This window comes from Molothrus ater, chromosome 1 (assembly GCF_012460135.2).
Source record: "Molothrus ater isolate BHLD 08-10-18 breed brown headed cowbird chromosome 1, BPBGC_Mater_1.1, whole genome shotgun sequence".
NCBI classification, from domain to species: domain Eukaryota; kingdom Metazoa; phylum Chordata; class Aves; order Passeriformes; family Icteridae; genus Molothrus; species Molothrus ater.
The window spans coordinates 78,300,414-78,321,727 of NC_050478.2; the positions used below are offsets into that span (position 1 = coordinate 78,300,414).

At 39.8% G+C, this 21,314-nt stretch overlaps 1 protein-coding gene across 1 annotated transcript in view; it reads left to right on the forward strand.

Annotated features, from left to right (window-relative positions):
* The window catches only part of MYO10 (myosin X), a 162,931-nt gene that overhangs the window by 134,542 nt on the left and 7,075 nt on the right, over window positions 1-21,314 (forward strand). Inside the window, exons 22-35 of the mRNA XM_036406885.1 lie at window positions 1,869-1,975; window positions 2,934-3,143; window positions 3,444-3,483; window positions 3,915-4,817; window positions 6,051-6,174; window positions 7,459-7,702; window positions 9,948-10,043; window positions 13,376-13,469; window positions 14,245-14,300; window positions 15,824-15,966; window positions 16,409-16,603; window positions 17,690-17,847; window positions 19,165-19,288; window positions 20,321-20,618. Of these exons, the coding sequence (XP_036262778.1) occupies window positions 1,869-1,975; window positions 2,934-3,143; window positions 3,444-3,483; window positions 3,915-4,817; window positions 6,051-6,174; window positions 7,459-7,702; window positions 9,948-10,043; window positions 13,376-13,469; window positions 14,245-14,300; window positions 15,824-15,966; window positions 16,409-16,603; window positions 17,690-17,847; window positions 19,165-19,288; window positions 20,321-20,618 (2,792 nt within the window). The remainder of the gene's footprint in view (window positions 1-1,868; window positions 1,976-2,933; window positions 3,144-3,443; window positions 3,484-3,914; window positions 4,818-6,050; window positions 6,175-7,458; window positions 7,703-9,947; window positions 10,044-13,375; window positions 13,470-14,244; window positions 14,301-15,823; window positions 15,967-16,408; window positions 16,604-17,689; window positions 17,848-19,164; window positions 19,289-20,320; window positions 20,619-21,314) is intronic.

Genomic DNA, 21,314 nt, shown 5'->3' on the forward strand with positions numbered 1-21,314 from the left:
CTGCTCATCAGGACCTCGGCAGGAGCCAGATCTCTTTTGTAACTTCCCTTACTGTGGCCTGGGCTCATCCTCCCCCAGGAGCTGCCTGCACACTGGTGAGACTGCATAAACAGGAGAAGAGCACAAGAGGACTATGCTTTCAGACTGAACATGGGATGAGGCACTATCCTGCCCCTATATTATTTTAGAGGGATAATAATGGCATTGCAATGATTTGGCTTCAGTGTGATTTTTTTCCTTGTCTTTTACATCTCAAGCTGCAATGCACCTGGTCAGGAAAAGGCATTAGTCTGAGCTTAACATCTGCTTACCAACCATTTTTTGTTCCAGAAGTAGCTGAATGCTTTTCTGAAGAATTTTGTTGTGTTTTTGAAAGCCTGTGTGTAAAGCAAAGAAAGATTGCCCACTGAGTGAAAGAAAAGGCTTTTTCCCTGAGGGAAAACTTGATCTAGAAAGAGCTGCCAGTGCAGCTCTGACATTGGGACTTGAGACTTTGTGTGGGACTTTTTCTGTTCCTATTTCTTGGGTAACTTGTACTAGAAAGTCCCTTTCTAGCTTTGTTCAAAACTCACAACTGTGCCTGTCCTCGAAAGTGCTGCTTTGGCTTTGATGATGGGCTTTTTTTCCACATAAACACAGAGGAAAAACCAGCTTCTTTTGCATGTGAACACCCCCAAAAGGGTTTGGTTTTGGTGTTTTTTTTGGGGGGGTGGGCAGGGAGGAGAACGTGAGATTTTTTGGTTGGGTTTTGGGGTTTTTTTCACATCAAGAAAAAACAGCCAGCACTTCGAAGATGCGTTCCTGCTTTTATGTGTCTTTGCAGCCCTCCTCCCTTAGCAGAGCCCACCCTGTCCATGAGCTTTCCTCATCCCCACGCTGTGGTGTGCAGCCTGGCTCTCGTCCCACATTATCAAAGTGTCACGGAACTGGCTATTTCCAGCTGCCCATGTGTGAGGCAGCAGCATGCCAGGCTGTTGTCACCCATAGCTGACACCAGCATACTTGGCCTTTAAAAAAGAAGAGTTGAGAAGAGCTGGAAAAAGCGCTGACAGCAGATAGCTCACCACTATGTGAGCGTGTGGTAAAGAGCAGATGTCAAGGCAGGTGGAAGAGGGAAGCCACCTCCCCCATGCCCCTGCTTGACTGGAGAAGCAGTTTTACTCATTTAAGGCAAAATCGTCTATGTTAGCTCAGTTTATGTCAATGCATGTGCTAAAGCTCCTCTGAGAGGCACTAGACAGTGCAGGTGAACAGTCCAGGTTAGTGCTTGGAAGAGAGCCTGGGAAGCATTCTGTCTGTGGGAGGGTGGCCAGCTCTGGTGGGGGGTCTGGCCCCATCTGCTCTCTCCATGTAATATCAGGAAAACACAGTTGAGCCCGCATGAGCATGAAGGCACTCTCACTTCTGCCTACTTCTGCAGTCCTGTAGCAATGTCTTTGGAAGCTGCAAGCCTTGTAAAGGGTTGTGGAGCCTGATGTCCCTGTGAAAAATGTAAATTATCAGGGTGGTATTTCTGCCCCTCTGATTAGAAAGTTCATGCTACGCCCTGCACCTTTTTTGGCCTGTGTTACACTGGTGGGAAAGGCTGTTTAATGAATCCAGTAATTGCGTTACATTTGGAAAAACCCTGCTCCTAATTAAAAGTTACAATAGAGTAATCTGACCCTTCCCATTGAAATTCAAAGTTAGAGGAACATCTGCAGGTGTTTTCTTTTAAGAGGACTACATTTTGTTTTTCTTTTTTCTGCTGAGGAAATTGTACATTTTTCTCTGAATTCAAACCTGAGGCTTGCTGCTTAGACTGATCTGGCCCTCCCTCAAATATGATGCTGACCAAAATTTGTTAAGTCAGAATTTTTCTTCTGTAGGTGTTTCTGCGGGAGTCCTTAGAGCACAAGTTGGAGAAGCAGCGGGAAGCAGAAGTCACCAAGGCAGCGATGATCATCCGAGCACACATCTTAGGTTATGCAGCCCGGTGAGTGACAACATGAGAATATTAATAGTAAGGATTGGAAATAAATAGATGAGTTGTCAAGAAGTTAAATCCTTCTGACACAATTCTCAACTTTTCATGGGGGCCAGGCATTCAAATCCTGTAAGTGGCTTTTGAAAACAGCAGCTAAAAATACTCATGAATAATGCAAAGTTTGAATTGTTTTAATATAATGAATAGGACAATGCAGAAATTTGGAAGTCAGCCAGTATCTATCTGATTGTATTATGGCATTAGAGCCATGGTAGGAACTGTAGGTGGATGGCACCTGGTGGGGCTGCTCCAAGTCACCAGCTGAGATCCTGATTTATCTTTGCTTCTTCATGGAAGAAAACAGAAGGAAAATAAAACTAATCCATTGGGTTCTTGGAGATGAAGAATCTGTGGTTTTGATTAATGTTTGACTTGATTACCTGGCTTCATGCATTATGTGTTAGGTAGAGTTGTTCATCCCATCTATTTATTTCTCTGCTTTTTCTATAAGTCAGTTGAGGATAGTTTAAGGAAGCTTGTTTGCATAATGAGGTAATTTCTTTTCATGTGCTTATTAGTCCTGTTCTTATATTCTGACCAGTATGTTACTTAAAAACAATATCCCTTTTTTAATGCCAGCTATTTTGCTAGGCATGGTCTTTCTTTTCAGAGATGTGGAATGGCTATATATATTCCTTCTCTGCATGTGTGCACACACACAGAACCGTCTTTTAGCAGCTCCTTGGCAGGGGCACAAGAACATGTAAGACATGTGCATTTCCTTAATGAAGACACACAGGGTGCTGTCAAGAAATGAGAGAATCTTGCTTCCCAAAGGGACAAGACTGGGAACAGTGGGGGAGCTACCACAGAGCTAGAACTATCACGGGCTCACTATTGCAGGTCACCGAGGCAAGGTCCCTCACAACTGTTTCATTACAAATTTGCTTCTTTTTCTCCCCCCCAGAAAGCGGTACAGAAAGGTTCTTTACTATGTGGTTGTGATACAGAAGAACTACAGAGCATTCAGTGGCAGGAAGAAGTTCCTGTGCCTGAAGAAAGCAGCCACAGTCCTTCAGAAGCAGCGGCGAGGCCAGCTTGCTCGGCGTCTTTACAGGGAGCGACTGGAGGAGAAGCGGAGACAAGAGGAGGAAAGAAGAAGAGAGGAGGAAGAAAGGTGCAGTCTCTGGCTTACATCACTCTCCTGCCTGTGCCTTGTTAGGTGTTGGTCTGAAAGCCTTTATTTCAGGCTATTCTTGAACAAATGGTTTTGGAAGCCTTTGCTGCTTTTGCTAAAAGACATATATAGCTATCATGGTGATTTCATAGTTGCAAACATATTCGTCGTGGTCTTATTTTTGGCTGTCTTTTCCAGGTAGCAGATGATCTCTGTAAGCTGAGCTATTGCCATAGCAAAGGAATGCCATGAGCTTATGTTGAGCTTGATTGACTGACTTTTTTCTTCACTCACTTTTAGGGAAAGACAAAGGCAAGAAGCAGAGCGTCTTGCCCAGCAGGTAAATTACATTCTTAATGCTTTCAGCCACCCTGTTTATTTGAGTATCTCAACCCAGCAATTAAAAAAATAAAAGCTACCTGTAGCATTAAAACTAAACTAATTACAGGAGCTGGCAGATAAAACCAAAGGAAACTCAATATATTTTGCATGGAAATTTCTTTCACCTGATGCTTCATTTAATTTCCGGCAAAGATTGAATTTTCTGCACATACTTGGACTTCCTCTGCTCAGCTATCTCTGAGAAAATGCAATCACGCTTTAGTTTGCTTCTTTTTCTTTCCTTTTCATTTCTTGCTGATGTGAAGACAGGGCTCCTTTTAAATGAATGAGCATGGTGGAGTACAGAGCTTTAGAAATAAATTTTAAAAAACAAACTTGCATTTAGGGGCCTAACTTGATTTTATTTTATTTAATTTTATTTTTATGCAGGCTGAAGAAGAGAGAAAGAAGCAGGAACTGGCTGCCATTCAGAAAGCTCAGAAGGAGGCAGAACTGAAGCAGGAGGTGGAGAAGCAGAAAGAAAGCAGGCAGGTGGAAGAAATCCTGCGTCTGGAAAAAGAAATCGAAGACCTGCAGCGTGTGAAGAAGCAGCAGGAGCTGTCCTTGACAGAGGCTTCATTACAGAGGCTGCAGCAGCGTCGAGATGAGGAGCTCCGGCGGCTGGAGGATGAAGCATGTCGAGCAGCCCAGGAGTTCCTGGAATCTCTGAACTTCGATGAGATTGACGAATGTGTCCGAAACATTGAGAGGTCTCTCTCTGTGGGCAGTGGGTATCCTGCTGAGCTGGCTGAACAGACTGGAAATGCCTGCAGTGAAAAGCCCAATTTTAACTTCAGCCAGCCATATCCTGAGGAGGAGGTAGATGAGGGCTTTGAAGCCGATGATGATGCATTTAAGGATTCGCCCAACCCGAGTGAGCATGGCCATTCTGATCAAAGGACCAGTGGCATCAGAACAAGCGATGATTCCTCAGAAGAGGATCCTTACATGAATGATACTGTGGTGCCAACAATTCCTGCTGCCAGCGACGCCATGGTCATACCTCCTGCCCACGACACAGTGAGTCTCCACAACTCTTCCAGCGGCGAATCCACGTACTGCATGCCAGAAAATGTATCCTGCAGACCCCCAAATTCTGTGGAACTTATTTCTCCTGATGGAGACTATGATTATGACCAGGATGACTACGAAGATGGTGCTATCACTTCTGGCAGCAGTGTGACCTTCTCTAACTCACACAGTAGCCAGTGGTCACCGGACTACCGGTGTTCCGTGGGGACGTACAATAGCTCTGGAGCGTACCGGTTCAGCTCTGAGGGAGCTCAGTCTTCTGTAAGTAGCAATGGTTATGTTATCTAATAATTGATAGGTGCTTTCTGATTATTTCTTTTCCCCTGCTGTGCAGCTGTAGATTCACTGTGGCTGTTCCTAGAAAACATTGTGTAGCTTGATTTGCTCGGAGCACCTATGGAAATAGTGGTCTGTTGCCATCTAGATGCCACTGGGGTGAGTGCATTAGAGTCAGAGGCTGCTCAGATGCAGTTTGCAGTCCTGGGCTTTTGCACAGATATGGTTTTAACTGCTTTAATGCAGCACTGTGTTACTTGGTGAGGAGATCAGTGCACAACGAAGTTCTTCTCTGTGCATGTGTTTGGATTTGGGGTACCAGTTAGCATGTTGGAGAATTAATTTCAGGAAAACTAAATTTAGTTATGTGTGTAAGTTGCAAGAGTATTGAAGAGTAAGATGCTTGCAGAAGTCCCTGATGTGCCAAGTATATTTTGAGATTATTTGGAGAGTATAGTTCACACAATGGAAAATGTTTAAATTACTGAGGCAGACACACATTCTGCAGAGAAATTTTTCAGTGCTGTTTACTGAGTATACGGTGTGGTTTCCTTCTACAAATATTTTTGAAAGAACATGATTTCCTTTACCACTCAGCCAGTGTTTCTGTGAGACTGTCTGATGGGGAAAGCGAAAAGGTATTTCAGGAACACTGACTTGTTTAGAAGTAAAACTTTAATGATATAATATCTACTACATTTGAGGCAGTGATAAGCAGTCCAAGAGCCATTGTGGGTGTTGGGATAAGTTGACAGTTCTTGCCTGAGGAGAAAACACTTTCAGTGTCTTTGTTGAAGATGCCTTCCTGCTGCATGACTCTGGATGTGTGTCAGATACAGAACAGAAATTCTGACTTTCTGGGGTGAGGGAAAGCTAGTACCACAGCTTGTGCAAGGTTTCCTTTTCAATACATTTTTCAGCTGTTCCCCACAGCACTCCAGTGACAGGGGCAAGTAGCACAGGATAGCTTACCCTGACCATATTCTTGCAAAGGGATAACTTTCCTGAGCCTCTACAAAGGTTTTACACAGATTTGTTGTGTAATCAAACAGTTCAAGCTGAAACTTACTACAGTGTACTCCTTCCTTTGTTAACTGGGTGAAAACCAATGAGGAACCTTCCAATACATAATAAAATGTTTTAGCTAGAGTTTTCTAAACTAACTTGATCTAAACTCTTTCCTGAGAGATTATGATCTTTCTTTCCTTTCTTGTCTAGTTTGAAGACAGTGAAGAAGATTTTGACTCCAGATTTGATACAGATGATGAACTTTCCTACCGGAGGGATTCAGTCTACAGTTGTGTCAGCCTGCCCTACTTTCACAGTTTTCTGTACATGAAAGGTACTGGATGAATCAGAATTTGCTAAATAGACAAAGTAACCAGAAATATTTATTGTGTATTACACTCCCAATTCCTCTAGAGTTAAGCTATTTCTTCATTTTTCAAAGGGTGATGGAAAAGTGACTTTATTTAATTTGAGCTGTTCTCAAGTTAAGTTACTTGCAGTGGCTTATATCTAGCAATGTTTTTCCCCTCTGCAAAAAAAGATCAATATTTTGGGCTGCCTCTGTTTCATCTTACATCTTTGCTGTCTCACAAACAATGAAATATTCAGTATACATAGAGAAAAATAACTCACAAATCCAATTGTATCAAATTTTCAGGAAAGCTGATTCCTGCTGTCAAAACCTTGTAACACAGACAGCATTCTACATTGCAGACCAATTTTACTGAACTTAGTCAAATTCCATTTTGGATCTGGAAGACATGGATAAGGTTACATGCAAAGCGGTGTGAGAGACTGTGAAAGAATATACACAGGAGTTCTCTGCTTAAAATTCTTGGGTTTATCTTCTGATTTTTGATAGCAAATTGTAATCTAGCTGAATCCTTGTATGATTTCATCACTGTAGTATACCTTATTTAGGTATAGGAGCAGTGATGAGTGTACACACCACAGTGTTTGTGTGAAAAATAATGCAGTTGGCAGCAGCACGGCTCTTACTTTCTGACATAGCTAGCAGTCAGTTTTTGTGGGGTAACAGGAGCATATTGGTTGGGTTAAGGTTTTTATGACTGCACTGTAACTCCAGTGCAAAAGGTGCATTGCCTACAGTATGGCCACACTTTGGTATGACTGAGCTCACACTGGTGTATTTCCTGCTCTAAGCATAGCTTTGTCAGGTTTTGTGGTTTTGAGTTAAACATTGTTACCTCCTAATAACCTGGAGAGAGGAAAGAGCTTAACACTAGATTGTTTTTAGATTATCACTGAAATACATTGAAAACAGTCTTAAAGATGAGAGTCTCATGTGCAGCAAGACTTTTCAGTAATTTATTATTATAGATATGTATATGTACATGTAATTATATGTATGTTTCATATATTTTTGTAATACAGAGACTTACTACAATTTATAATTCGAGGGTGTTTAGATTGACAACAATATTGGTGGCCGTGAGGAAATGCAGAAATGAGGTTTTGTGGCTTACAGCAGACACTCAGTTTAACTGCAGTGTTGTTGGTCAGCACCCTCCAGCTTTGGTGCTGTTCACAGCATCTGTTTTATGATACAGCTGTTTGTTTTCACTGCATATAAACCCACATTTGTGTCTCTTGCCAGGTGGCTTAATCAACACATGGAAGCGACGCTGGTGTGTCCTGAAAGATGAGACCTTCCTGTGGTTTCGTTCTAAGCAGGAAGCACTTAAGCAAGGCTGGCTTCACAAAAAGGGGGGTGGATCATCTACACTTTCCAGAAGGAACTGGAAGAAAAGATGGTTTGTTCTCAGACAGTCCAAGTTGATGTACTTTGAAAATGACAGTGAAGAAAAGTTAAAGGGTGCCATGGATGTCCGAACTGCCAAGTAGGTTTACACAGTTTTATGTTAGCCGTGGTTCTTTCTTAGTACTTGGGGCTCAGTCTGGGAAGGCACTGAGTGCCCTGCCTACAAATTGTGTGAATGCAAGCAGGAGAGTGTGTGTGGTGAAGTTAGTGAAAGCAAGTGTTGTCCTTAGTTGGCTCTCTCTTAAGTCTAGAGAGTGCTCCAGAGCTAAGCCAGTGCCAAATACTTCAGAAAAATGCTGCTGTAATGAACCCATCTATGCTTTCTCCCAGACTAGAGGCCCTACTTAGTCTGTAATGATTCCCAAGGCAGTTTGGGGCATGTTGCCAAGTCTGTAGCTGCAGGCAAACCCAGAATGAAGAGGGTGGAATTAAAAGGCCCTGAGTTTATTGAAGTTCGCATGGGTCAAAGCTGAATCTTCTGTATGTATTTAGATTTTTTTTCATGCTTTAAATAATTGTGGTAGTGTAGAAAAGTCTTTAAAATGCATATATTCATTAAAAAACAAGATTACTAAACCTAATAACTTATGCCTTGTTAGCTGAAGTTCCTTAAGCCTAAGAATTTTACGCTTCCTGAAGCACACAGAAAAAAGAATTTTCTACTGGATGGTTTTTTTCTTTCTAAACAATTTAGGATTATCTACCTAATTTAAAAAATTAGAGTGCGCTAACATTAGTTGTCTCTTTTCTCTATAAAGTGTACCTAAGCTTTCATCCAAAGTGGAGAGAAACAGAAATGGTTAGTAACACTCAGTTCCACTCTGTGATTTGTAATCTGCAGCTATCCCATTTGCCTGTTACTTTAACAGAGAGTTTAAACTAAATTTAAATATTTGATTAATCTTTTCTTCGGCAATCCTGGCTTGAGCCTGGTTGAAAAGAGTTTCTGAGGACAGAAAAGAGTTTCAGTGAGAATCCTGACTTGCTACTGGAATCCAGTGAGCTGTTGGCAGTCAAGTAAATTTCTGAATAGAAGCTGAAGATCCTACCTTTTGGTTTTTTTGTTAAAACTCAATTTGACTCTGTCTCATGTACCATAGCATTTATTTAGCATATTTTTCTAATATGGTCAATCAATCATTCTTTTTTTGTTGTTGTTACCTCATTGCTTCACTGTTGTGCCCTATAGACAGTCTTTGCTGCACGTACATTTAAAATTATCAGACAAAGGTTACTGAACCTAGTTTGAACTGTAGGTTCAATCAATGACTATTTGTTTATAAATTAGATAAAAGAAAGGGTATTTAAAGAACTGTGTTTCATAAGAAATAAACAATAGCATTTCTAGATAGTGTTAATATTTACTGAGTGCATTCCTAACCTATAGTGCAAGTCCTATAGTCCACCACTCTCTATTAGGGACCTTGTTCTATTTTTAAAATCTCAGGCTGATTCATTTAGAACACAGAACAGGGAGATATTCTATTGGACACTGTTACTGAGAGGGAAGGAATCAACCAGTAGAGAATTACAGCTTTTTGTATTGATAGCAAATAGATCATCCTCATGAGTCTGATATGCAGACCTTGCATATATTGTTTGTAGGACAGAGATTTATGAGAATAAATGAGCAGGTAAGAAAATATAGCCAGTGAAGTAAATAGTAGGCTTCAGGCAAATACAGCCAAACAACAAAAAGCAAATTAAGTTTATTTCTTAAGCTACAGGGAAATCTAATGTCATACTTTAATTATTGCTAAAACCTTCACAGTTGTTTTTATATCAATACTTAGATGTCCAAACTAAAAATTAGAAATATGTAATTTTTCAGCAGATGAGTGCTCAGATTTTCCTGGAAGTCATGTTTGGAATTGTCCTTGTGCTGACTCACAACCACACAGAATCACTAATCCGGGTTTTGTTTGCTTTCAGTTTTCAATCTTCAGCAGGTTTTTTTAGAATTCCAAAAATCACTTGCTTATGCACTCAGTTCAGAAATATATCCATTTCTTCCCTCAGTTATCTTTGCCTCTCTTGGGGTTTGATATTGCTTTGCGTTTTCTTTAGTTCTTGGTAAAATGGTAACAGAATGGTCACATAGGTGTAGTGACATTTGTAGTAGTTTGAATATTTGTACTGTGTGGGCAGAAAACACAGCTGTAGTTTGGCAAACTAATACTGATAAATCACATTGTGAATCTTGCGAATGAACCTGATGAAGACTACTGTTAAGTGTCAATAGTTTGTGAGCTTCTCAGCAGAACATAATTTTCAAAATTTTGATAATCTGTAATGCTCAATATTGGTGTTTTCCTTTTTTTCAGAGAGATTGTTGATAATACAGGCAAAGAAAATGGTATTGATCTAATAATGAGTGATAGGACCTACCACTTAATTGCTGAATCTCCTGAGGATGCAAGGTATGAAAATCATCAGGCCTATCTTCTTCTCCTTTTCTTTTCCTTTTTAACCTCTATGTTATTCTGACTTTGGCTTGTCACTAATTTGTTCAACCACTGTCACAAAATATTCAGGTTGTGTTAAACACGTTGCATTTAACACACTGTTTGAAAGGCTTGCTGAGGAGAAAACCTTGTGGCAGACAATTACTGGGAAGACTCAGACTGACAATGAAAATTTGCCTAGAATTTGGTTGTTACCCATGAGTTACTAGCAACTTTCTGAAATATAATTTGTCTGTAGAGAGGCAGTCATTAGCCACTGTTGCTTTCCTTGTGGATTACCCTGCTGTGTTTAGCTGCATTGATCAAATCAATATTTGAGACCCTGTAGTCTCATGAAGGATTTTGTTCTTAGGGGTGAGGTCTGTTTGTTTAAACAGAACCTAAATTTTTTTCAGATAGAAGTTGTAATGCAGTCACTGTATTTTAGAGCAAAAGCATATTCATGTAAGAGAGTGCTTCCCTTTCTGCATATTTAAAAAGGGTCTTGCTTTTGTTGCTAAAGGATCCATATCTAACCATGGGGGAGGCAGGTGGGTGAGGAGCAAGTCTGACTTGTCCGATCAGTTGTAGAGCATCTTTAAAAAAAATCCCCATGCTACAGTTCATGCAAGATAATCATATGCTTGCCTAAAAAAAATCAAGCATTTAAAGAAATTTAACTTAGTAATCAGAGCTTATTACCCATTGCCTTGCTGCCCCAAGGCCAGAATACAGCGTGCCTTTGTCAACATCTCTTGAGCTACTTTGCTCAGAAGCCTGGAAAGTTCTTTTGTATTCTGTTCTTTGCAAAGGTGGAATGCCTTCCTATATCACAGGACTCTGAGTACAAGTGTAGATGTAGCAACACAAAATCCATCCTCATTTCTTTAGGTATCCTTAAAGTTATCCTTGAAATAACTTAGGAGCTTTCTAGCAGTTACTGTTAAGATTCTTGTGGGATGTAAGCATATTTTAAAATGAAGGCTTAGCTAAAGTCTCTTCTACCAGACTTGTGTAGGTGCCCTAGGGACCAATAAACAATTATCAGCACACAGACTTGTCTGTTGCCACGCATCTGCTTCATTTCTTTCTTAAAGATGGAGGAGGAGACACTATACACCCTTGTTGTGTGTAGTAAGAATAACAAACCATCCAGATTAAATTACCTTTTGCCAGTGTATTTCCGGTTTCTTTTTTCTCACTCATCCCAGAAGACTTAATGAGGAAAATGTGTGAGGATTTGCAGACAGGCTTAAGTCAAAGCCTTGTTAACAAAGCATTGTGAAAAGCAAAGTATGAATCATTGGTCTGTGTTTGGTCCACATCTGCTATTGAAAAAATATTTTGTACCTGGGCTAGATCAGGATCTGAGGTTGATTTTTGTTCAAATTAAGGGAAAAACCAAGAAGAACATCCAGTTCCTCCCAGAAGAGGAGTTACTATTATTGAAGAAGTAGTGCTTCAAAGGACAGCCATTGCTGAGGGTTTGTTCCTTTCAAATCCCTAGCCTTTTTCCCTATTTCTGTGTTCTGGGACTCAGCTGAAAAACAAAGGAGGTCCTGAGAGGGGAAAAAAGCAAAAATAAAGTCTGCCTTTGTTTTTTGCGAAGTGCCATGATTCATTTCATTTTCATTGTTTACACAAAGATTAAATGAAATCAGGAAAACTCTGAATTGTTCTTTAAAATCCATCCATAAATTATCACTAGATGTGCATACAGTGCTAGGAAGTCTTTTTTTTTTTTTTTTAATTGAAATAGAAGGTTCACTTTAAATACATTTGCAATTCCTGAGCCCAGAAAGGAAAGATGAATTTAATTTGTGGGAATCTTTTGATTGGTGAGGCTTAGTTTCCTTCAGTTTCTTTACTTCAGTTTCAGCTTTACTTCAGCTGGTGGTTCCTCTGCTCTAGATGACAGCTTCTCGCCTTTTTTTGTGGCATTGCCTTACATACAGCAAAGTGTTAAGTACAAACTCTCTGTGGGCGTCTCTGAGTCTTAAAAAAAGAATCAGAACTAAATATGTTCTCATCTGCTTTATGGTCTGGCACTCTCAATCTTCATTTTTCTTCATTGCTTGCACTGTTTCTAATAAAAGCGTGAACTGATAAAAATAATTTAGGATATGGCAGTGATGGTACTGTTTGACAGCCTACACAGTTTTTCTCAAGCTATTTTAGCAGTTCAGTTTCCAGAAATCTACATTTTGGGAGAACAGTTGGCTTCTGAATGCTGGAGTTAGGGAGACAGCTCTTCAGTGTCTGAGGCAAAAATTCCGTGACTAAAAGCAATTCCAAAGATAACTTCGAATTTAAGTCCAGTAGTTTTGCAGTAGGTTGAGTTTTTCCTCAACCCCGTGGTGGTGGAGGAGCCTCTGCAGCAAAATGAGGAGTCTGTTTTAAAGGCTGGGCTTTTGATCCCTTTGAAAACTTGGCCCCAGGTGGTTTTCATTAGAATGGCAAATTCATATCTCAAAGAATGGCATTCAGGAACCTGTTGAACAGGCCAAGCTCTGCCCTTAGATTTCAGTGGGATTCCTTAGGGCAGTTGAGCTTTATCATATACAAATGCCAGAAGGACAGAGGTTTCCCAGAAGCAGAAGGTGTGGTTGGAATTAAATCCATCTGCAATTGCTGCTCAGGACTAGGGGTTGAAGCGCTGGAAACCTTCCTGCCACTTTTCCTGTTGTGGATCTGTACAGTGCCACTGGAGTGGCACAAATTTGCTCATCCTTCCAGCAGCTGGATTTTTCAGTGCTCCATAGAGAACAAAAACTGTAGAGATATTTGTTTGGGGGTTTTATTCTTTTTTTCCCTCTCAGTTGCGCTTCTACTGAGAGCTCAATGGATTTTGGTGGCCTTTGAAGAAGTATCACTGTAAGGAATTACTACCAGTCACGCTATCAGTGCAGCACAATTAATAATCTGAAGGCTGGGATTCCCATTGAAAGCTTTGTGTGTAGCTAGGAATGTATTTTATTCCAGATGAAACGTGGAATGTGTAACAAAGACTCTCCAAGCCCTCAGGTGTTTCAGTGTGCTTACAGCAGTTTTTCAGAGATGCCACTTAGTGTACAAGGTACTTTTTGTCAGGAAGAAGGGTATGACACAAGCTTGGATGGGAGATCTGGAGCAGCTTGCTTGCACCCAGTGTTGCTTGAACTGACATAAAGCTTTTATGCCTGTTGACAAAAGGAATCTTAAGCAATTTCAAAAACCTGCAGAACCTGCTACATCTCTGCAGAACAAAGGTGACAGAAGGCTTGTGCAGAGCCAAAATTTTACTTACACTGCTGCCTTTCTCTCCCCAGCCAGTGGTTCAGTGTACTGAGTCAAGTCCATGCGTCCACAGAGCAGGAGATCCGGGAGATGCATGATGAGCAGGCAAATCCACAGAATGCTGTGGTAAGTCTAAATCTGAAGAACTTTTCTAACCAAATATTTTTAGAAAACAGGGCCATTGTGGTGGCCACAGCCTCTGAGAGTCACAACCTACTTAGTTTAAATGTGGTAGCTGTGACACTGGCTAGAGCTCCCATGTCTTTGGTCCTGTAGCTGTACAAGGAGGGAATGTGACTTCTGTCTGATTCCTCTCCCATCATTCACCTTGATGAAAAATGACTGTTGGTTTTGGGAGTGGTTTTTCTGGTCCACTTCCTTATCACATCACAGTGTATGCTTGATTTTGAAATTTTGCAAAGATATTGTTAGTGAGTAAATTAAAAACCTAAGAGTTAAAAATTTGAGATTTCTCTGATCCTGCATTTATCATTCTGTACAATATATATTAGTAATTAATAGAATACATCTGGAACCTAATATCAAGCAAAGGAAAACAAAAACTTCTGCTTAATGGCTTTTGAAGTTTGTTTTGAGAGGATACCATTTCTATTGGGATGGCAGTTTTTGGTGAAAGATTCAAGCATGTTTGGAAGCACAAAAAAGGGCAGGTTTTGAGCTGCCTCCATCCTAACTACAAATAGTCTTTTACTGGATCTATTCATCCAAGTCTCTTAGTTTTCCCCTCAGCAGTTTTAATGGTTAAGAGAAACTGCTGCCCAAACCTGCAGTTCATTTTGCTTCAAAGCTGCTGCTTCTTTCTCCTGTCTCTCAGAAGAGTACTGTGAGTAATATAACAGTGAATGTCTTCCTCATTTTCTGGTTGGATATTTGTTTATAGGGTACACTCGATGTAGGACTAATTGATTCTGTCTGTGCTGCTGACAATCCAGATAGGTAAGTCAGAACCATGCCTGGTGACTTTCTTTTTCTCCTGTCTCTAGCTAAAATCAGACACTTTATGCTTTAGTCTATATTGTACTGGCCAACCATGTATTAAAATGATTCATTATTGCCTCCCTTTTCATAGTACTAAACACCACATGTTAAAACATGGAGTAGGAGTGATGGTGCATTTTGGGGGGGCTTCAATAATTTCCAAGATACTGCTCCATACCTGAACTCTTCAGGTGCTAAAGTGATCCAAAACTGGAAGATTACATATTTCTTTCATTTATACAAGTAATGCTCCTGAGAAAAAACAGCTGATTTTTGAGTTACTTTGTAATGTAGTAGGCAGCAAATTTAATTTTAATTTTTTTTTTTCTGTTCAGCTTCTCCTTCATGAGTGTTGTATTCTTCAGGGATGAAAACTATTTCCCCAGAATAAAAATGTCTTATAACAAAGAAGTTAATGCAGCATAAAAAACCAACAAAAATGTTGGGTTATTTTTCGTTCTTGAGCTATTAATGATGTTAAGGGAAATAAAACATAATCTGGGTTCAGACTACAACTGGTTTATAAGGTTACTGGATGTGAGGTGTTATTTGAACTGCAGGAGCTCACTCCAGTTTCTCCTCATTATGTACATGTGTAAAACAGCTGGTTTTAAGGTAGTGCTTTGTCCTTGGCCTGCCAAAACACTGATACCAGAAGTAACAGTGAATTTACAAGCTCAGGTTTCCTAAACTATACAACACAAATGTCCAGAGCTTTCACAATTTTAAATTACCATTTCTCCTGCATTATGTTAATGCAGTAAGTTAAGTATTTATCTTGTAAGCATTTTTCACATGGATTTTTTAGTCTTGTTGTTTATGTCCATTTTGGGGGTTTGCTCCAGATGAAAAAAATTAATGGTAAAGGGTTAAAGCAAGCATTGTAGACCAAAGAACCTGCCTGTCTGATCCAGAGAGCCATCAGCACACTTCTCTTGGACTAGTTCTTCATGCTTCAGTGAATCCTGGTGTAGGATTGGGTAAAAGCCAGACTCTCATTAAAAATAGATTGTATTCTCTGTAAATTGGGTTGCACTGCATTAAAATAAAAGAATAGATGTTCACATGCTGCTTTACTATAGACCTTTGTATACTGTAGTTTGTTTTAGCTAATGTAGCTACTGAAGCAAACACTCTAAATAGATCTGACCCTGAAACAGTTCTGATTCCCGTGCAAACTGATTAAAGTTTGGAAGTTTTTTTCACCACAGATTTGATTTGAGATATGACAAGTTGCAATTTAATGTAAGCTTTCCCACCATTCATAGCCCTTGCATTTTGGTGTGAATGTAACATAACTGAGTCTTTTGAAACACTTAATATTTTTCTTTAGCTGATAACTAAATGATGCATTAGAGGTGGACAGTATTTTTCTGGATAGAAAATGCAAAAGATGAACAGTTTTTATGGTTATGGGGGGTGAGATAAACAGTATGTATGCTGATTATAAAGGCTGTTTCAATTCTCATTTATTTTCATAGACCAAATTCATTTGTGATCATCACTGCTAATCGTGTTCTTCACTGTAATGCTGACACTCCTGAAGAGATGCATCACTGGATAACCCTGCTCCAGAGGTCAAAGGGGGACACTAGAGTGGAGGGACAAGAATTCATTGTGAGGGGTAAGAACTGAGTGGGGCAGTAAATAACATCTGTTATGCTTTGAAGAGATTGTCCCCACAACACAATGTGGGCAATATGCCAACATGATTAGCGTTGCAGCCTCATCTTCCTCTGGTGGATTTTACTCACAAATTAATACAGCTGAAATCATATTCTTGCTGTGCCATGTAAGAAAACACGGTAATGATGACAAAGGTGTTTTTGTGAGTTGACAAGATAATTCTTCCAGTGAAACATCAAAAGGGAAAGGTTTTCATATTAATTTTATCTTTATTTTTTCATTGTTTGAGAATTTTACTTGATGTTGTTTCATATGTGAGCTTATCAGTTCACACAATGTTTTTTGCTGTTGTTGAAAGTATACAACTTAGTTTTAGCAACCTACTTTTGTCCAACTCTGTTCAAGAAAACAAAGTGTGATTCAAATTGTGTCCTTAACAGGGTGGCTACACAAGGAAGTAAAGAACAACCCAAAAATGTCCTCGTTAAAACTAAAGAAGCGTTGGTTTGTTTTGACACACAATTCTTTGGACTACTACAAGAGTTCTGAGAAAAATGCTTTGAAATTGGGTACACTGGTCCTGAACAGCCTCTGCTCAGTGGTCCCACCTGATGAAAAAATCTTCAAAGAGACAGGTAATTATTTGCTCTTGTTCAGGTATGCTTTCTGTCCTTCTGCCTAGTAATGCAAGAAACAATGCATCAGAATATTTTAAATGGATTATTATGGGTGCAGTTCCATGAGCAAATCCAGTTCCCAAGTCACTGAGGTATTCTACAGGGAATTACTGGGTGAAGAACAAAGGTAATGCATAGAGGAGTAAAATTTGTTCTCACCAACATTCAAATTATCAGACTGGCACTGCAGCTGAGTTAGTCTGAACACCTATGCTTACACATCAAACACCTGGGGAAAGACATGGGTAGCACTCTCCTCATACATTATTTTATGTGCTGAGGAACCATGAGGGCCAGCATTGGAGCAGGTATAGGGAGATGCAGAGTAAGAGCCCAGTTTGTGGTAACCTACATACTACATCTGAGTCAGCTCCACTGTGCACTTTCAGAACTGGTTTTCAACTCAGAAGCGTCTGTTTGCAAATGAGAAGTGACTGTTGACAGTCCTGTATTATCTCATTGGGGTCACTGGCACTTCAAAGAAGCTTTCACTAGTGAAAGATGAAACACATTTCCTTTTACTGAATCTGTTTCATAAAAAGCCTTTACAGGGATGCAGAGAGAGAATTTGAACCAAAATGCTCTTCCTGTCATAGTTTCCACTTCATTGGTGTAAAATTAAAGGCAGAAGAGGTAGTTTGTGCTTTATGGCTGTTTGTACATGTGCCACAGACTATGAAAGACTCTCACTACAAAGCAAGTCTGTCTCGGATTTTCCTGTTACTGACAGGACTGGAGAAGTAGGGCCTGCAAGCTACAAGGACCTAAGAGTGTTCCACAGTATTAACAGTGTTTTCTTACAGTGATTTTTACTAAGATTACTGGGTAAAAGACAGAGCTGCATGATGCATAGTTGTAGTCTGAGGCTACTCCTTGTCTTCTTTGAAGGAGAAAATCTCCTTTAATACCACAGTATTTGTATTATGATACTTAATAATTCACACACTTTTAGTTCCTGAAAGACTTCCAGCATGATCTGGGCTGCAGCACAGGGTATCTGCTGGGCTGCAGCTTGTATGATGAGCAATTTTGCTGTTGTGCCAGGTTACTGGAATGTGACCGTGTACGGACGCAAGCACTGTTACCGTCTCCATACGAAATTGCTTAATGAGGCGACCCGCTGGTCAAGTGCCATCCAGAACGTGATTGACACAAAGGCACCCATTGATACTCCAACTCAGCAGCTCATTCAGGATATTAAGGTAGGCACAAGCAGGATGGCGTGGGGTGAGAAAGAATGGTTCCTTAAATCTTTGTTTTGGCTTTGCCATATTGGGTAATAAAGCAGAAAATTACGTTTTAATTACACAGCGGCATGAACTAAAATTGTGAAACCTGAATGTCTTCTCTGACCTGATAAAGGAATTTCTGTCTAAACAGTAGAAGAGCAAACTTTGAAGGCAAGGGGGATAACTTTTTTCCATTAAAATAATAACAAGTTTTACTTGTTTGTGTAACTTGACAGGCTGCACCTGGCAGTAGAGCACATTGTTCAGGTTCATGAGTTAGCAGATGTGTTTGACTCTGTCCACAGTGAGCAGCACACCAAGATGTGAACTAAACAGCTCTTCTGACTTTTTTTGACATTATGGTCCTTTTCTTTTGTTATGATAGCATGGGCTAAGCATCTCATATCTCTGTATGATGAGAAAAACATTCAAGTAATGCTTACTGTTTTACAATCAGTAAAACAGTGATTTTATTGTTTTACTGATTGTAAAACAGTGCATGCTCAGCCAGAGAATGTCCTTCTGGAGCTTTTTGCTAATGTGCATTTATGAGAGGATGCAGATTCTCACAAGAGACCAAAGAAAAAGGCAAGAGGGGAGAACTGCTACTGACCTTTTCCCTTAGAGAGTGCCACCTCTTCTCTCATGAAAAAGAGGTATTAAGTTCTCAGTTCCAAGAATATGAATGCTATTCTTCAGAGCAGGATATATGTATGGAATTCAGTACTGATAGAAGACAGAAGGTTTGACAGATAGAAGACACACATATCTGTGAAACCTTGCCTAAGAAGAACAGTAAGAGTAGTATTTGGATGTGTAGAGTGGGTGCACCAGGTTTACAGCAGTTTACTTTGGACTATTTTGTTTGGTAGCTTGTGCAGTTTCTAACTGAAAGGCCAATTAGTTATGCTGGAGAAACGCTTTTAAATAAAATTTTAATACAGGTATCATATTTCCCATTAGGAATTACTGGAATAAAAATGAATATAAAATGGAAACACACTTCAAAAATAGTTATGATACTTCATTTTGGTGTCCTGCAGCTCTGCTGTAGTTGGTTTTTTTACTGCAGAGATAAAGCAAGCCTATCCAAGGCCTGAGGTTGGCAGGGACTAAGCATTCATAGCCCACAGCATGCCATGGCAGCCACAGCACCCACAACTGGATTTTGCATCAAATGGTGTTGGTAACACTGATTGCTCAGTTTTTTATAACCAACCTAAGGGCATAAAGCATTGCATTATTCTTAAAGCTGGACCCCAAAACTTCTTTTTTTTCTTACCCCAATAGGAAAACTGCCTGAATGCTGATGTGGTTGAACAGATTTATAAGAGGAATCCCATTCTCCGTTACACTCATCATCCATTGCACTCACCATTACTGCCACTGCCATATGGGGACATCAATCTCAACTGTAAGTTTTCCAATAATAGAACCACTTTTTGTTATGAAAGACTAAACCAGAGGGTGGAATTTTTAAGTCTACAGTGAAGTAATGGTGGCAAAACACATGTTTATGATACAAATAGACAAGTTTCCCTGTTCTCTTTTGAGAATAGCAGTTTGCTAGCATGGGCTTGTGGTGTTCCTCCAAGAGTGTTACAGAAGGGAAGGTTGCTATTGCTTACAGCAATACAGCTAAGAAGACCAAGTTTGAAAAGTCTAGCACTGAAATAAGCAACTACTTGATTCACTCAGTCCCTTGAATCATATTATCCTCCTAAAACTATTGTTGCTTCCTACCCCCTGCAGGAAGTTGCAGCAGCCACAGCTTCAAATTAACAGGTGTACATTTTATAAGATGGGATAGGAAGCCTTATTTATGGGAAATAACATTTAGGAGTGTTTTAAAAAGTAATGCTTTGTTTAGTACTGAAATGAGTGTAATCATCTCTGTTAATATTCTCAATTCAAATACTAATTTAGAAGTCTCTTTTGAATGAAGGGTTCAGAGCTATTGATGACTGTGAACTGGCTGTCTGTATTATCTCATTGGGGTCACTGGCACTTCAAAGAGGCTTTCACTAGTGAAAGATGAAACACACTTCCTTTTACTGACTTGGATTTGGTTGTCTTAGTTTGCAACTGCATATTAAACAAGATATTACTCAGACCAGAAGTTTCATCCTTGGGAGGAGGCTGGGAGGTTAATATGGAGTGTGATATGGTATTTCAGCAGTGTGACTCGCTGTGAAAGAAAAACTCTCCATCACAAAAAACCAATCAATCAAGATACACCTTTTCAGCTATTAAATTTGGAACAAATCTCAATAGCAAATAAGCTCATAAAATGAGTTTGCATCATACATTTGAAATGGAAAATACAGATTCTCATATCCTGCATAACAAGGTCACAGAGCAGCATTAATTGATTTCCACGTTAAGCCTGGGTCCTTTTCCTTTCATATCTCATCTAAGCACATTTCTCCCAATATTTCTTTTGTAGTGCTGAAAGACAAAGGCTACACAACTCTGCAGGATGAAGCCATCAAGATATTTAATTCTTTACAGCAGCTGGAGTCTATGTCTGATCCCATCCCTATAATCCAAGGTATCCTGCAAACAGGACACGATTTACGACCTCTCCGAGATGAGCTCTACTGTCAGCTCATCAAGCAAACCAATAAAGTGCCTAACCCTGGGAGCGTGGGGAACCTCTATAGCTGGCAAATTCTCACCTGCATGAGTTGCACATTTCTGCCCAGTCGCAGCATCCTCAAATATCTCAAGTTTCATCTCAAAAGGTGAGAACCTTTGGTCTACTAAAGCACCACAACTTTTAACACTGTCTAGATATCTAGAAGTGAGACTTGAAGATGTATTCACTTAGCAAACTGGCTATGCCAAACAGTGAATCTAAAAACAAAATGTTACAGGAAAAGTGTGTGTGAGTTGGTCTGGATGGAATTACACACATTTGAAGAATCAAGCAAGATGCCACAAAGTCGAATCCACATTTTGTTAATGTTAGCAAAAGGGGCGCTTCCTGTAACGGTATGAGCTTAAATGACTTTCACCCCATATTCCCAGGTCCCATTCTGACCTGTCCAAACCAACCTGTTAAAAATTCTTCATCCCACTTACCTTAATTTTATGAGATATGCATCATGCACATAAAAGAACAGTATCATATTTAAAGATGTACTTGAGGTACATGATTGCAAATACAATTTTAAATATTAGTGAACATTAAATAATAATAAACCCTTGTTGTCAGTTCAGCATTAAGCAGAGTGTGGAGTTCCTCTTGCTGTGATGCAATGGAAGAATGCAGAGTGTGCTGTTAGGAAAGTTAGTCCACCAACAAACTCAATAATTTAAAAGCTTTGTCTGTACTTGGAGCATGTCAATTAAACAGTGTACTGGATACAGAAATAATCTCAGGGGGAAAAAATCTCAAATAAGCAAACTTAGCAGCTGGCAGCTTAACGTAATAAGCT